Below are 15,188 nucleotides of genomic sequence, written 5' to 3'. Positions count from 1 at the left end.
AATGCGACGAAGCAGATGAAATTGAAAGCACGTGGTATGTGCTGATGGTGAATCCTCGAAAGCTGGGCCGACTCCGCCTCTTTTCTGCCGAAGAGACACTCGTTAGATGCGAAGTAATATCGACTCTCTGAGAGACCCTATTAACAAACAAAGCCATTTTCCTGGCGACCGAGTGCAAATTGATGGAAAGTGCCTCTCCGCGTTCGCCTTTAGAATTCAATTGGCAATCTTGTTCGTTTGGCTTTTTCACCCCACCTTCTATCCTTTCATACCGTTTACCGTTTTTCCACCGCGTCATATTTATTTCCGTCGGCTGTCTCTTTTCCTTTTTTTCCCTACTTCCTCCGTCACCTTCGATTCGCCGTTTTATTCCGCATCCTGCGCACGTTTAATCTATGCACCCTTATTCTTAACCAGCGTTATCGCGGCGCGATGAAACTTAGAATTAACGTAATGATCGAGTAGCGCGCGCAATTTCCGGGCGAAGGAGAATTTAATAAAATTACTCACCAGAGCAAATTCAACGGGTAAATTACGCGGATATATAGCTAATGAAATGATAAAACTCGACACTTTTCAAACTACTATCATATAGTATGTACCCACCTACATCTCCAAATTTCTTAAACTTTTTGACGTACGTAACACATGCATGTATATTCGCTATACCGAAAATTACTTAATCGTGCTCAGAGAATTGCATGGATTATTTTCGCAGATGTACAGATTGTATCGTGCGTATAGTACCAGGCTGCACTTTGCGCCTTCGACCCATGGTAATTATGCCCTCTCTTCCCAATCTCGAAGCGGCAATCTCCATTCATAAACCCGATATGAAAGTCAGAGTACCTCTACTTACTGTGTATGCTACATTTACTCAGGTCTATAACTACGCACGTGTATTCACGTCGGTGATATAATAACCCACGTTTGTGTACCCTTAGCGATTGTAGTAAGAGGGACGTAAATGATAATGTCGACCACATCGACTCCCCTAATTCGAAATTCAAAATCGGTGCAGCGAAAGGAATGGCGGTAATAATCTTTCTATTTAGATGGTACACCGACTTTTATACCTATGATTCGGAGCTTTTATGGTGTTTTCAGAGCCTTGAGTCGGAGATACGCCGAGAATTTTCTTTGCCAAAGTCAGCTACATCCTGCAGTCTCCTTGGCCTCCTGATCGACAGTCGACTCGTCGTTTTAAAAGTTTTCGAGTACTTATCACATTAGCCGTAACTTTACATAACTTTAATTTACGACGGCTAAATCGACGCTGGAAATAAATTGTGTAGAGAATGTGCTGTAGCCGGTCTGTAAGTGCAATGTTGTACGGCCGAATCGACTCACTCCCGACTCCTCGTCTCCTCGTCTCTTCACCCCTTTCCCCGTTCTCCTTTCTGTCGCATGTATAATTCATACGATTCAAGTTAATGTAACCTCGCTGTTTCACTCTGCATAAGATTGGCTAAGAGGGGGGTGGGGGGGGGGGGGGGATTTTGAGGATATATATACATTATTATGTATGAGTGAAAACGTAACGTACCACAAGACAAAATTAATCATAAGGAATACGATCTACCACAGTGATTACCGTTGCAAATTTGACATGGGTTTTAGATCCTCAATCCGAAAAGAATAGTAAAATTAAGAGCTCTTTTTATCCTCTCCTGATTTTTTCATTTAGGTTCACAACTCTTTTCACAGCTGTGTCGCAACACAGGAAAATTGATCTTCATTACTTTTAGATCGAGGGCTAACAGTTAACAATCACAGTGAAAGATCTGAGACTGCATTTGGTTTACATACGTTTGAAGATCGAAATAGGATTGAAGCTGGCTTAACCTGAGGAAAATGATCAAACGCACACAGTCTTATTGTCATGAAAAGCTTTATATGTTTTGGTAATGTGAAGGAATTTCTTAGGTACAATTAGAATAAGCTGATGATTTCTCTTTTCAGAGTGGACAAGAGGCTTGACTTCTGATACTAAGTCCGAGAACTTTGAAGAGAAACTTCAAGGAGCCACTTAACTTGACCTCATCCGAGGTGATACACGGATAGTCTGGAAATTGTAAAAGATTCAAGGAATGCGTTGGTACCCAATTACACAGAGACAGACTGCGTACGTCAGCATGAGCGAGGATACATCGTGTACTATACCAAAGTGATTGGACTTTCCTATGCTGGTTAACCAAAACAAAACTGTAGTTCAACCATACTATAAAGCAATACGATGATACATTCATTTTGAATTTCAGATTTCTGAAACGACCCACACACTTGGATGAATTTTTCCAACAAAAATGAATCTGCCTCGTCCAAATATGACTTGCATGAAACTGGAGTGAAAAATGTACACCATCAGTAATGTCTCGTGTGCAGAAGTTCTCGATACTGAAGCTTTAGAATTTGGGTGGAATTTCAGAACTGCTGAAAGGATTGCACGGGTTAATGTGAGTATTAGCAGATAATGTGATATTGACAACTATTTTCGTATTCCTGAATGTCCGATTACTCTCAAAAGAGTAGTACAGTCCGATTCTGAGAGAACAAGTTGTTGGGTTCAAAAATCATAAGAAAGCAAGGCTAACCCCTTTGGATTTTTTCAGTTTATTTTTGGCAAATTTTGATGAATGCTGAGTTTGATTCATTTGAACACAAAGTCGACATCATTTCGCCAGAGGAATCCGTGGCGCATGGTCTTGATATGCTGCAAACAACGAAACGAAACCTATCGCCGGAAGACGAGAAATTTGAACCAGGTTTTAAGAGAGATAGAAAAAGAAAATCACAGCTCCATAGCAACAACGTTCCAGTTTAGGTTCATTATCATTTTATTTAATATGCTATAATTCTAAGACAAGTGTTCAAGTATCAGTGTATAGTACTCTGACAGTAGCTTATTAGACTGTTGAATAAGAATAGATGTGAAAAGATAATGAAGAATCACGTACAAAATCTGACAACTGTGAATAGAAAAAAAATGCAATTTACATTATACTGTGGACAATGAATGAATGTTGAATATAATGGTTATTGCTAATGTTTGTAAGCACAATTTGACTTGCGGTCAGCAATCAGGTGCAATACACCTCTGCAGATTACAATGTATGTGTATGGTATTGTATCATAAGTAATTAATGTACCTGGTATTGAACAATAAAATAAATTAATTTTCTCGTATTCCTTCGGCTGTTGGCTCATATATGTTGAGACTATCATTTGAAAATTCCTGGTGATAGAATAAGACGACGAAGACGAAACTTCGGTAGGATGTGAGGCAATGGCTTCTGGCAACAAAGTCTTCGGATTTTTGAATCAGAGATTTCGTGAATATGTTACGGTACTAGAATCAATTTCATGAACAATGTGGGTACGTGATTTTGCTAGAAAAAATTATTAAACTCCGTGCAGTCCGAATACGCTACGATCAAGGAGTCAGGAGTTACAGCCGAAAAAACCATACACATTCTTCGTAACTGTTCTGCTGTTGGTCCCACGCTCTTTCCGCTGCGTTTTCTAAGTTCCTGAGGGTCCAATTGGTCGGAAAAGGGTCATACAAATCGAATCTAAGACGAAAAATTTTTCGGTCAAAAAAAAAGGAAGGTTAACCCCTTTGTATTTTTGGCGAAAATTTTCGCGATTTTGAAAAGTGCTGGAATAAATTCTTTCTGGCACTATTCGGACGTAATTTTGCGAGAGAAATCGATTGGGCGCAGTTCCAATAGGCTGCGATCAACGGATCAAAAGTTACTGCCAAAAAACGAGAACCTGTGATTTCGACATTTTTCAGCAGGTGCTTTTTCCTTCGTAATTTCTCTCCTGTTGGTCCCACGCTCTTTCCGCTTCGTTTTCTGAGTTCCTGAGGGTCCAATTGGTCGGAAAAGGGTCATACAAATCGATTCTAAGACGAAAAATTTTTCGGTCAAAAAAAAAGGAAGGTTAACCCCTTTGTATTTTTGGCGAAAATTTTCGCGATTTTGAAAAGTGCTGGAATAAATTCTTTCTGGCACTATTCGGACGTAATTTTGCGAGAGAAATCGATTGGGCGCAGTTCCAATAGGCTGCGATCAACGGATCAAAAGTTACTGCCAAAAAACGAGAACCTGTGATTTCGACATTTTTCAGCAGGTGCTTTTTCCTTCGTAATTTCTCTCCTGTTGGTCCCACGCTCTTTCCGCTGCGTTTGCTGAGTTCCTGAGGGTCCAATTGGTCGGAAAAGGGTCATACAAATCGAATCTGAGACGAAAAATTTTTCGGTCAAAAAAAAAGGAAGGTTAACCCCTTTGTATTTTTGGCGAAAATTTTCGCGATTTTGAAAAGTGCTGGAATGAATTCTTTCTGGCACTAGTCGGACGTAATTTTGCGAGAGAAATCGATTGGGCGCAGTTCCAATAGGCTGCGATCAACGGATCAAAAGTTACTGCCAAAAAACGAGAACCTGTGATTTCGACATTTTTCAGCAGGTGCTTTTTCCTTCGTAATTTCTCTCCTGTTGGTCCCACGCTCTTTCCGCTGCGTTTTCTGAGTTCCTGAGGGTCCAATTGGTCGGAAAAGGGTCATACAAATCGATTCTAAGACGAAAAATTTTTCGGTCAAAAAAAAAGGAAGGTTAACCCCTTTGTATTTTTGGCGAAAATTTTCGCGATTTTGAAAAGTGCTGGAATAAATTCTTTCTGGCACTATTCGGACGTAATTTTGCGAGAGAAATCGATTGGGCGCAGTTCCAATAGGCTGCGATCAACGGATCAAAAGTTACTGCCAAAAAACGAGAACCTGTGATTTCGACATTTTTCAGCAGGTGCTTTTTCCTTCGTAATTTCTCTCCTGTTGGTCCCACGCTCTTTCCGCTGCGTTTGCTGAGTTCCTGAGGGTCCAATTGGTCGGAAAAGGGTCATACAAATCGAATCTGAGACGAAAAATTTTTCGGTCAAAAAAAAAGGAAGGTTAACCCCTTTGTATTTTTGGCGAAAATTTTCGCGATTTTGAAAAGTGCTGGAATGAATTCTTTCTGGCACTAGTCGGACGTAATTTTGCGAGAGAAATCGATTGGGCGCAGTTCCAATAGGCTGCGATCAACGGATCAGAAGTTACTGCCAAAAAACGAGAACCTGTGATTTCGACATTTTTCAGCAGGTGCTTTTTCCTTCGTAATTTCTCTCCTGTTGGTCCCACGCTCTTTCCGCTGCGTTTTCTGAGTTCCTGAGGGTCCAATTGGTCGGAAAAGGGTCATACAAATCGATTCTAAGACGAAAAATTTTTCGGTCAAAAAAAAAGGAAGGTTAACCCCTTTGTATTTTTGGCGAAAATTTTCGCGATTTTGAAAAGTGCTGGAATAAATTCTTTCTGGCACTATTCGGACGTAATTTTGCGAGAGAAATCGATTGGGCGCAGTTCCAATAGGCTGCGATCAACGGATCAAAAGTTACTGCCAAAAAACGAGAACCTGTGATTTCGACATTTTTCAGCAGGTGCTTTTTCCTTCGTAATTTCTCTCCTGTTGGTCCCACGCTCTTTCCGCTGCGTTTGCTGAGTTCCTGAGGGTCCAATTGGTCGGAAAAGGGTCATACAAATCGAATCTGAGACGAAAAATTTTTCGGTCAAAAAAAAAGGAAGGTTAACCCCTTTGTATTTTTGGCGAAAATTTTCGCGATTTTGAAAAGTGCTGGAATGAATTCTTTCTGGCACTAGTCGGACGTAATTTTGCGAGAGAAATCGATTGGGCGCAGTTCCAATAGGCTGCGATCAACGGATCAGAAGTTACTGCCAAAAAACGAGAACCTGTGATTTCGACATTTTTCAGCAGGTGCTTTTTCCTTCGTAATTTCTCTCCTGTTGGTCCCACGCTCTTTCCGCTGCGTTTGCTGAGTTCCTGAGGGTCCAATTGGTCGGAAAAGGGTCATACAAATCGATTCTGAGACGAAAAATTTTTCGGTCAAAAAAAAAGGAAGGTTAACCCCTTTGTATTTTTGGCGAAAATTTTCGCGATTTTGAAAAGTGCTGGAATAAATTCTTTCTGGCACTATTCGGACGTAATTTTGCGAGAGAAATCGATTGGGCGCAGATCCAATAGGCTGCGATCAACGGATCAAAAGTTACTGCCAAAAAACGAGAACCTGTGATTTCGACATTTTTCAGCAGGTGCTTTTTCCTTCGTAATTTCTCTCCTGTTGGTCCTACGCTCTTTCCGCTGCGTTTTCTGAGTTCCTGAGGGTCCAATTGGTCGGAAAAGGGTCATACAAATCGATTCTGAGACGAAAAATTTTTCGGTCAAAAAAAAAGGAAGGTTAACCCCTTTGTATTTTTGGCGAAAATTTTCGCGATTTTGAAAAGTGCTGGAATAAATTCTTTCTGGCACTATTCGGACGTAATTTTGCGAGAGAAATCGATTGGGCGCAGTTCCAATAGGCTGCGATCAACGGATCAAAAGTTACTGCCAAAAAACGAGAACCTGTGATTTCGACATTTTTCAGCAGGTGCTTTTTCCTTCGTAATTTCTCTCCTGTTGGTCCCACGCTCTTTCCGCTGCGTTTTCTGAGTTCCTGAGGGTCCAATTGGTCGGAAAAGGGTCATACAGATCGATTCTAAGACGAAAAATTTTTCGGTCAAAAAAAAAGGAAGGTTAACCCCTTTGTATTTTTGGCGAAAATTTTCGCGATTTTGAAAAGTGCTGGAATAAATTCTTTCTGGCACTATTCGGACGTAATTTTGCGAGAGAAATCGATTGGGCGCAGTTCCAATAGGCTGCGATCAACGGATCAAAAGTTACTGCCAAAAAACGAGAACCTGTGATTTCGACATTTTTCAGCAGGTGCTTTTTCCTTCGTAATTTCTCTCCTGTTGGTCCCACGCTCTTTCCGCTGCGTTTTCTGAGTTCCTGAGGGTCCAATTGGTCGGAAAAGGGTCATACAGATCGATTCTAAGACGAAAAATTTTTCGGTCAAAAAAAAAGGAAGGTTAACCCCTTTGTATTTTTGGCGAAAATTTTCGCGATTTTGAAAAGTGCTGGAATAAATTCTTTCTGGCACTATTCGGACGTAATTTTGCGAGAGAAATCGATTGGGCGCAGTTCCAATAGGCTGCGATCAACGGATCAAAAGTTACTGCCAAAAAACGAGAACCTGTGATTTCGACATTTTTCAGCAGGTGCTTTTTCCTTCGTAATTTCTCTCCTGTTGGTCCTACGCTCTTTCCGCTGCGTTTTCTGAGTTCCTGAGGGTCCAATTGGTCGGAAAAGGGTCATACAAATCGATTCTGAGACGAAAAATTTTTCGGTCAAAAAAAAAGGAAGGTTAACCCCTTTGTATTTTTGGCGAAAATTTTCGCGATTTTGAAAAGTGCTGGAATAAATTCTTTCTGGCACTATTCGGACGTAATTTTGCGAGAGAAATCGATTGGGCGCAGTTCCAATAGGCTGCGATCAACGGATCAAAAGTTACTGCCAAAAAACGAGAACCTGTGATTTCGACATTTTTCAGCAGGTGCTTTTTCCTTCGTAATTTCTCTCCTGTTGGTCCCACGCTCTTTCCGCTGCGTTTTCTGAGTTCCTGAGGGTCCAATTGGTCGGAAAAGGGTCATACAGATCGATTCTAAGACGAAAAATTTTTCGGTCAAAAAAAAAGGAAGGTTAACCCCTTTGTATTTTTGGCGAAAATTTTCGCGATTTTGAAAAGTGCTGGAATAAATTCTTTCTGGCACTATTCGGACGTAATTTTGCGAGAGAAATCGATTGGGCGCAGTTCCAATAGGCTGCGATCAACGGATCAAAAGTTACTGCCAAAAAACGAGAACCTGTGATTTCGACATTTTTCAGCAGGTGCTTTTTCCTTCGTAATTTCTCTCCTGTTGGTCCCACGCTCTTTCCGCTGCGTTTTCTGAGTTCCTGAGGGTCCAATTGGTCGGAAAAGGGTCATACAGATCGATTCTAAGACGAAAAATTTTTCGGTCAAAAAAAAAGGAAGGTTAACCCCTTTGTATTTTTGGCGAAAATTTTCGCGATTTTGAAAAGTGCTGGAATAAATTCTTTCTGGCACTATTCGGACGTAATTTTGCGAGAGAAATCGATTGGGCGCAGTTCCAATAGGCTGCGATCAACGGATCAAAAGTTACTGCCAAAAAACGAGAACCTGTGATTTCGACATTTTTCAGCAGGTGCTTTTTCCTTCGTAATTTCTCTCCTGTTGGTCCTACGCTCTTTCCGCTGCGTTTTCTGAGTTCCTGAGGGTCCAATTGGTCGGAAAAGGGTCATACAAATCGATTCTGAGACGAAAAATTTTTCGGTCAAAAAAAAAGGAAGGTTAACCCCTTTGTATTTTTGGCGAAAATTTTCGCGATTTTGAAAAGTGCTGGAATAAATTCTTTCTGGCACTATTCGGACGTAATTTTGCGAGAGAAATCGATTGGGCGCAGTTCCAATAGGCTGCGATCAACGGATCAAAAGTTACTGCCAAAAAACGAGAACCTGTGATTTCGACATTTTTCAGCAGGTGCTTTTTCCTTCGTAATTTCTCTCCTGTTGGTCCTACGCTCTTTCCGCTGCGTTTTCTGAGTTCCTGAGGGTCCAATTGGTCGGAAAAGGGTCATACAAATCGATTCTGAGACGAAAAATTTTTCGGTCAAAAAAAAAGGAAGGTTAACCCCTTTGTATTTTTGGCGAAAATTTTCGCGATTTTGAAAAGTGCTGGAATAAATTCTTTCTGGCACTATTCGGACGTAATTTTGCGAGAGAAATCGATTGGGCGCAGTTCCAATAGGCTGCGATCAACGGATCAAAAGTTACTGCCAAAAAACGAGAACCTGTGATTTCGACATTTTTCAGCAGGTGCTTTTTCCTTCGTAATTTCTCTCCTGTTGGTCCCACGCTCTTTCCGCTGCGTTTTCTGAGTTCCTGAGGGTCCAATTGGTCGGAAAAGGGTCATACAAATCGATTCTAAGACGAAAAATTTTTCGGTCAAAAAAAAAGGAAGGTTAACCCCTTTGTATTTTTGGCGAAAATTTTCGCGATTTTGAAAAGTGCTGGAATAAATTCTTTCTGGCACTATTCGGACGTAATTTTGCGAGAGAAATCGATTGGGCGCAGTTCCAATAGGCTGCGATCAACGGATCAAAAGTTACTGCCAAAAAACGAGAACCTGTGATTTCGACATTTTTCAGCAGGTGCTTTTTCCTTCGTAATTTCTCTCCTGTTGGTCCCACGCTCTTTCCGCTGCGTTTGCTGAGTTCCTGAGGGTCCAATTGGTCGGAAAAGGGTCATACAAATCGAATCTGAGACGAAAAATTTTTCGGTCAAAAAAAAAGGAAGGTTAACCCCTTTGTATTTTTGGCGAAAATTTTCGCGATTTTGAAAAGTGCTGGAATGAATTCTTTCTGGCACTAGTCGGACGTAATTTTGCGAGAGAAATCGATTGGGCGCAGTTCCAATAGGCTGCGATCAACGGATCAGAAGTTACTGCCAAAAAACGAGAACCTGTGATTTCGACATTTTTCAGCAGGTGCTTTTTCCTTCGTAATTTCTCTCCTGTTGGTCCCACGCTCTTTCCGCTGCGTTTGCTGAGTTCCTGAGGGTCCAATTGGTCGGAAAAGGGTCATACAAATCGATTCTGAGACGAAAAATTTTTCGGTCAAAAAAAAAGGAAGGTTAACCCCTTTGTATTTTTGGCGAAAATTTTCGCGATTTTGAAAAGTGCTGGAATAAATTCTTTCTGGCACTATTCGGACGTAATTTTGCGAGAGAAATCGATTGGGCGCAGTTCCAATAGGCTGCGATCAACGGATCAAAAGTTACTGCCAAAAAACGAGAACCTGTGATTTCGACATTTTTCAGCAGGTGCTTTTTCCTTCGTAATTTCTCTCCTGTTGGTCCTACGCTCTTTCCGCTGCGTTTTCTGAGTTCCTGAGGGTCCAATTGGTCGGAAAAGGGTCATACAAATCGATTCTGAGACGAAAAATTTTTCGGTCAAAAAAAAAGGAAGGTTAACCCCTTTGTATTTTTGGCGAAAATTTTCGCGATTTTGAAAAGTGCTGGAATAAATTCTTTCTGGCACTATTCGGACGTAATTTTGCGAGAGAAATCGATTGGGCGCAGTTCCAATAGGCTGCGATCAACGGATCAAAAGTTACTGCCAAAAAACGAGAACCTGTGATTTCGACATTTTTCAGCAGGTGCTTTTTCCTTCGTAATTTCTCTCCTGTTGGTCCCACGCTCTTTCCGCTGCGTTTTCTGAGTTCCTGAGGGTCCAATTGGTCGGAAAAGGGTCATACAGATCGATTCTAAGACGAAAAATTTTTCGGTCAAAAAAAAAGGAAGGTTAACCCCTTTGTATTTTTGGCGAAAATTTTCGCGATTTTGAAAAGTGCTGGAATAAATTCTTTCTGGCACTATTCGGACGTAATTTTGCGAGAGAAATCGATTGGGCGCAGTTCCAATAGGCTGCGATCAACGGATCAAAAGTTACTGCCAAAAAACGAGAACCTGTGATTTCGACATTTTTCAGCAGGTGCTTTTTCCTTCGTAATTTCTCTCCTGTTGGTCCCACGCTCTTTCCTCTGCGTTTTCTGAGTTCCTGAGGGTCCAATTGGTCGGAAAAGGGTCATACAGATCGATTCTAAGACGAAAAATTTTTCGGTCAAAAAAAAAGGAAGGTTAACCCCTTTGTATTTTTGGCGAAAATTTTCGCGATTTTGAAAAGTGCTGGAATAAATTCTTTCTGGCACTATTCGGACGTAATTTTGCGAGAGAAATCGATTGGGCGCAGTTCCAATAGGCTGCGATCAACGGATCAAAAGTTACTGCCAAAAAACGAGAACCTGTGATTTCGACATTTTTCAGCAGGTGCTTTTTCCTTCGTAATTTCTCTCCTGTTGGTCCTACGCTCTTTCCGCTGCGTTTTCTGAGTTCCTGAGGGTCCAATTGGTCGGAAAAGGGTCATACAAATCGATTCTGAGACGAAAAATTTTTCGGTCAAAAAAAAAGGAAGGTTAACCCCTTTGTATTTTTGGCGAAAATTTTCGCGATTTTGAAAAGTGCTGGAATAAATTCTTTCTGGCACTATTCGGACGTAATTTTGCGAGAGAAATCGATTGGGCGCAGTTCCAATAGGCTGCGATCAACGGATCAAAAGTTACTGCCAAAAAACGAGAACCTGTGATTTCGACATTTTTCAGCAGGTGCTTTTTCCTTCGTAATTTCTCTCCTGTTGGTCCTACGCTCTTTCCGCTGCGTTTTCTGAGTTCCTGAGGGTCCAATTGGTCGGAAAAGGGTCATACAAATCGATTCTGAGACGAAAAATTTTTCGGTCAAAAAAAAAGGAAGGTTAACCCCTTTGTATTTTTGGCGAAAATTTTCGCGATTTTGAAAAGTGCTGGAATAAATTCTTTCTGGCACTATTCGGACGTAATTTTGCGAGAGAAATCGATTGGGCGCAGTTCCAATAGGCTGCGATCAACGGATCAAAAGTTACTGCCAAAAAACGAGAACCTGTGATTTCGACATTTTTCAGCAGGTGCTTTTTCCTTCGTAATTTCTCTCCTGTTGGTCCCACGCTCTTTCCGCTGCGTTTTCTGAGTTCCTGAGGGTCCAATTGGTCGGAAAAGGGTCATACAAATCGATTCTAAGACGAAAAATTTTTCGGTCAAAAAAAAAGGAAGGTTAACCCCTTTGTATTTTTGGCGAAAATTTTCGCGATTTTGAAAAGTGCTGGAATAAATTCTTTCTGGCACTATTCGGACGTAATTTTGCGAGAGAAATCGATTGGGCGCAGTTCCAATAGGCTGCGATCAACGGATCAAAAGTTACTGCCAAAAAACGAGAACCTGTGATTTCGACATTTTTCAGCAGGTGCTTTTTCCTTCGTAATTTCTCTCCTGTTGGTCCCACGCTCTTTCCGCTGCGTTTGCTGAGTTCCTGAGGGTCCAATTGGTCGGAAAAGGGTCATACAAATCGAATCTGAGACGAAAAATTTTTCGGTCAAAAAAAAAGGAAGGTTAACCCCTTTGTATTTTTGGCGAAAATTTTCGCGATTTTGAAAAGTGCTGGAATGAATTCTTTCTGGCACTAGTCGGACGTAATTTTGCGAGAGAAATCGATTGGGCGCAGTTCCAATAGGCTGCGATCAACGGATCAGAAGTTACTGCCAAAAAACGAGAACCTGTGATTTCGACATTTTTCAGCAGGTGCTTTTTCCTTCGTAATTTCTCTCCTGTTGGTCCCACGCTCTTTCCGCTGCGTTTGCTGAGTTCCTGAGGGTCCAATTGGTCGGAAAAGGGTCATACAAATCGATTCTGAGACGAAAAATTTTTCGGTCAAAAAAAAAGGAAGGTTAACCCCTTTGTATTTTTGGCGAAAATTTTCGCGATTTTGAAAAGTGCTGGAATAAATTCTTTCTGGCACTATTCGGACGTAATTTTGCGAGAGAAATCGATTGGGCGCAGTTCCAATAGGCTGCGATCAACGGATCAAAAGTTACTGCCAAAAAACGAGAACCTGTGATTTCGACATTTTTCAGCAGGTGCTTTTTCCTTCGTAATTTCTCTCCTGTTGGTCCTACGCTCTTTCCGCTGCGTTTTCTGAGTTCCTGAGGGTCCAATTGGTCGGAAAAGGGTCATACAAATCGATTCTGAGACGAAAAATTTTTCGGTCAAAAAAAAAGGAAGGTTAACCCCTTTGTATTTTTGGCGAAAATTTTCGCGATTTTGAAAAGTGCTGGAATAAATTCTTTCTGGCACTATTCGGACGTAATTTTGCGAGAGAAATCGATTGGGCGCAGTTCCAATAGGCTGCGATCAACGGATCAAAAGTTACTGCCAAAAAACGAGAACCTGTGATTTCGACATTTTTCAGCAGGTGCTTTTTCCTTCGTAATTTCTCTCCTGTTGGTCCCACGCTCTTTCCGCTGCGTTTTCTGAGTTCCTGAGGGTCCAATTGGTCGGAAAAGGGTCATACAGATCGATTCTAAGACGAAAAATTTTTCGGTCAAAAAAAAAGGAAGGTTAACCCCTTTGTATTTTTGGCGAAAATTTTCGCGATTTTGAAAAGTGCTGGAATAAATTCTTTCTGGCACTATTCGGACGTAATTTTGCGAGAGAAATCGATTGGGCGCAGTTCCAATAGGCTGCGATCAACGGATCAAAAGTTACTGCCAAAAAACGAGAACCTGTGATTTCGACATTTTTCAGCAGGTGCTTTTTCCTTCGTAATTTCTCTCCTGTTGGTCCCACGCTCTTTCCGCTGCGTTTGCTGAGTTCCTGAGGGTCCAATTGGTCGGAAAAGGGTCATACAAATCGATTCTGAGACGAAAAATTTTTCGGTCAAAAAAAAAGGAAGGTTAACCCCTTTGTATTTCTGGCGAAAATTTTCGCGATTCTGAAAAGTGCTGGAATAAATTCTTTCTGGCACTATTCGGACGTAATTTTGCGAGAGAAATCGATTGGGCGCAGTTCCAATAGGCTGCGATCAACGGATCAAAAGTTACTGCCAAAAAACGAGAACCTGTGATTTCGACATTTTTCAGCAGGTGCTTTTTCCTTCGTAATTTCTCTCCTGTTGGTCCCACGCTCTTTCCGCTGCGTTTTCTGAGTTCCTGAGGGTCCAATTGGTCGGAAAAGGGTCATACAGATCGATTCTAAGACGAAAAATTTTTCGGTCAAAAAAAAAGGAAGGTTAACCCCTTTGTATTTTTGGCGAAAATTTTCGCGATTTTGAAAAGTGCTGGAATAAATTCTTTCTGGCACTATTCGGACGTAATTTTGCGAGAGAAATCGATTGGGCGCAGTTCCAATAGGCTGCGATCAACGGATCAAAAGTTACTGCCAAAAAACGAGAACCTGTGATTTCGACATTTTTCAGCAGGTGCTTTTTCCTTCGTAATTTCTCTCCTGTTGGTCCCACGCTCTTTCCGCTGCGTTTTCTGAGTTCCTGAGGGTCCAATTGGTCGGAAAAGGGTCATACAAATCGATTCTAAGACGAAAAATTTTTCGGTCAAAAAAAAAGGAAGGTTAACCCCTTTGTATTTTTGGCGAAAATTTTCGCGATTTTGAAAAGTGCTGGAATAAATTCTTTCTGGCACTATTCGGACGTAATTTTGCGAGAGAAATCGATTGGGCGCAGTTCCAATAGGCTGCGATCAACGGATCAAAAGTTACTGCCAAAAAACGAGAACCTGTGATTTCGACATTTTTCAGCAGGTGCTTTTTCCTTCGTAATTTCTCTCCTGTTGGTCCCACGCTCTTTCCGCTGCGTTTTCTGAGTTCCTGAGGGTCCAATTGGTCGGAAAAGGGTCATACAAATCGATTCTAAGACGAAAAATTTTTCGGTCAAAAAAAAAGGAAGGTTAACCCCTTTGTATTTTTGGCGAAAATTTTCGCGATTTTGAAAAGTGCTGGAATAAATTCTTTCTGGCACTATTCGGACGTAATTTTGCGAGAGAAATCGATTGGGCGCAGTTCCAATAGGCTGCGATCAACGGATCAAAAGTTACTGCCAAAAAACGAGAACCTGTGATTTCGACATTTTTCAGCAGGTGCTTTTTCCTTCGTAATTTCTCTCCTGTTGGTCCCACGCTCTTTCCGCTTCGTTTTCTGAGTTCCTGAGGGTCCAATTGGTCGGAAAAGGGTCATACAAATCGATTCTAAGACGAAAAATTTTTCGGTCAAGAAAAAAGGAAGGTTAACCCCTTTGTATTTTTGGCGAAAATTTTCGCTATTTTGAAAAGTGCTGGAATAAATTCTTTCTGGCACTATTCGGACGTAATTTTGCGAGAGAAATCGATTGGGCGCAGTTCCAATAGGCTGCGATCAACGGATCAAAAGTTACTGCCAAAAAACGAGAACCTGTGATTTCGACATTTTTCAGCAGGTGCTTTTTCCTTCGTAATTTCTCTCCTGTTGGTCCTACGCTCTTTCCGCTGCGTTTTCTGAGTTCCTGAGGGTCCAATTGGTCGGAAAAGGGTCATACAAATCGATTCTGAGACGAAAAATTTTTCGGTCAAAAAAAAAGGAAGGTTAACCCCTTTGTATTTTTGGCGAAAATTTTCGCGATTTTGAAAAGTGCTGGAATAAATTCTTTCTGGCACTATTCGGACGTAATTTTGCGAGAGAAATCGATTGGGCGCAGTTCCAATAGGCTGCGATCAACGGATCAAAAGTTACTGCCAAAAAACGAGAACCTGTGATTTCGACATTTTTCAGCA

At 41.3% G+C, this 15,188-nt stretch overlaps 1 protein-coding gene across 1 annotated transcript in view; it reads left to right on the top strand.

Annotated features, from left to right (window-relative positions):
- Nucleotides 1–3,186, top strand: part of LOC124305338 (uncharacterized) — a 115,718-nt gene extending 112,532 nt beyond the window's left edge. The window contains exons 5-7 of the mRNA XM_046764642.1: nucleotides 1,963–2,167; nucleotides 2,262–2,456; nucleotides 2,613–3,186. Coding sequence (XP_046620598.1) covers nucleotides 1,963–1,980 — 18 coding nt within the window. The 3' untranslated portion in view covers nucleotides 1,981–2,167; nucleotides 2,262–2,456; nucleotides 2,613–3,186. The remainder of the gene's footprint in view (nucleotides 1–1,962; nucleotides 2,168–2,261; nucleotides 2,457–2,612) is intronic.
- Nucleotides 3,187–15,188: the final 12,002 nt, after the last annotated feature.

Source organism: Neodiprion virginianus, chromosome 5 (assembly GCF_021901495.1).
Source record: "Neodiprion virginianus isolate iyNeoVirg1 chromosome 5, iyNeoVirg1.1, whole genome shotgun sequence".
In the NCBI taxonomy this organism is placed as follows: Eukaryota; Metazoa; Arthropoda; class Insecta; order Hymenoptera; family Diprionidae; genus Neodiprion; species Neodiprion virginianus.
The sequence above is the reverse complement of the archived record's forward strand: the minus strand, read 5'-3'. Positions and strand labels throughout refer to the sequence as shown.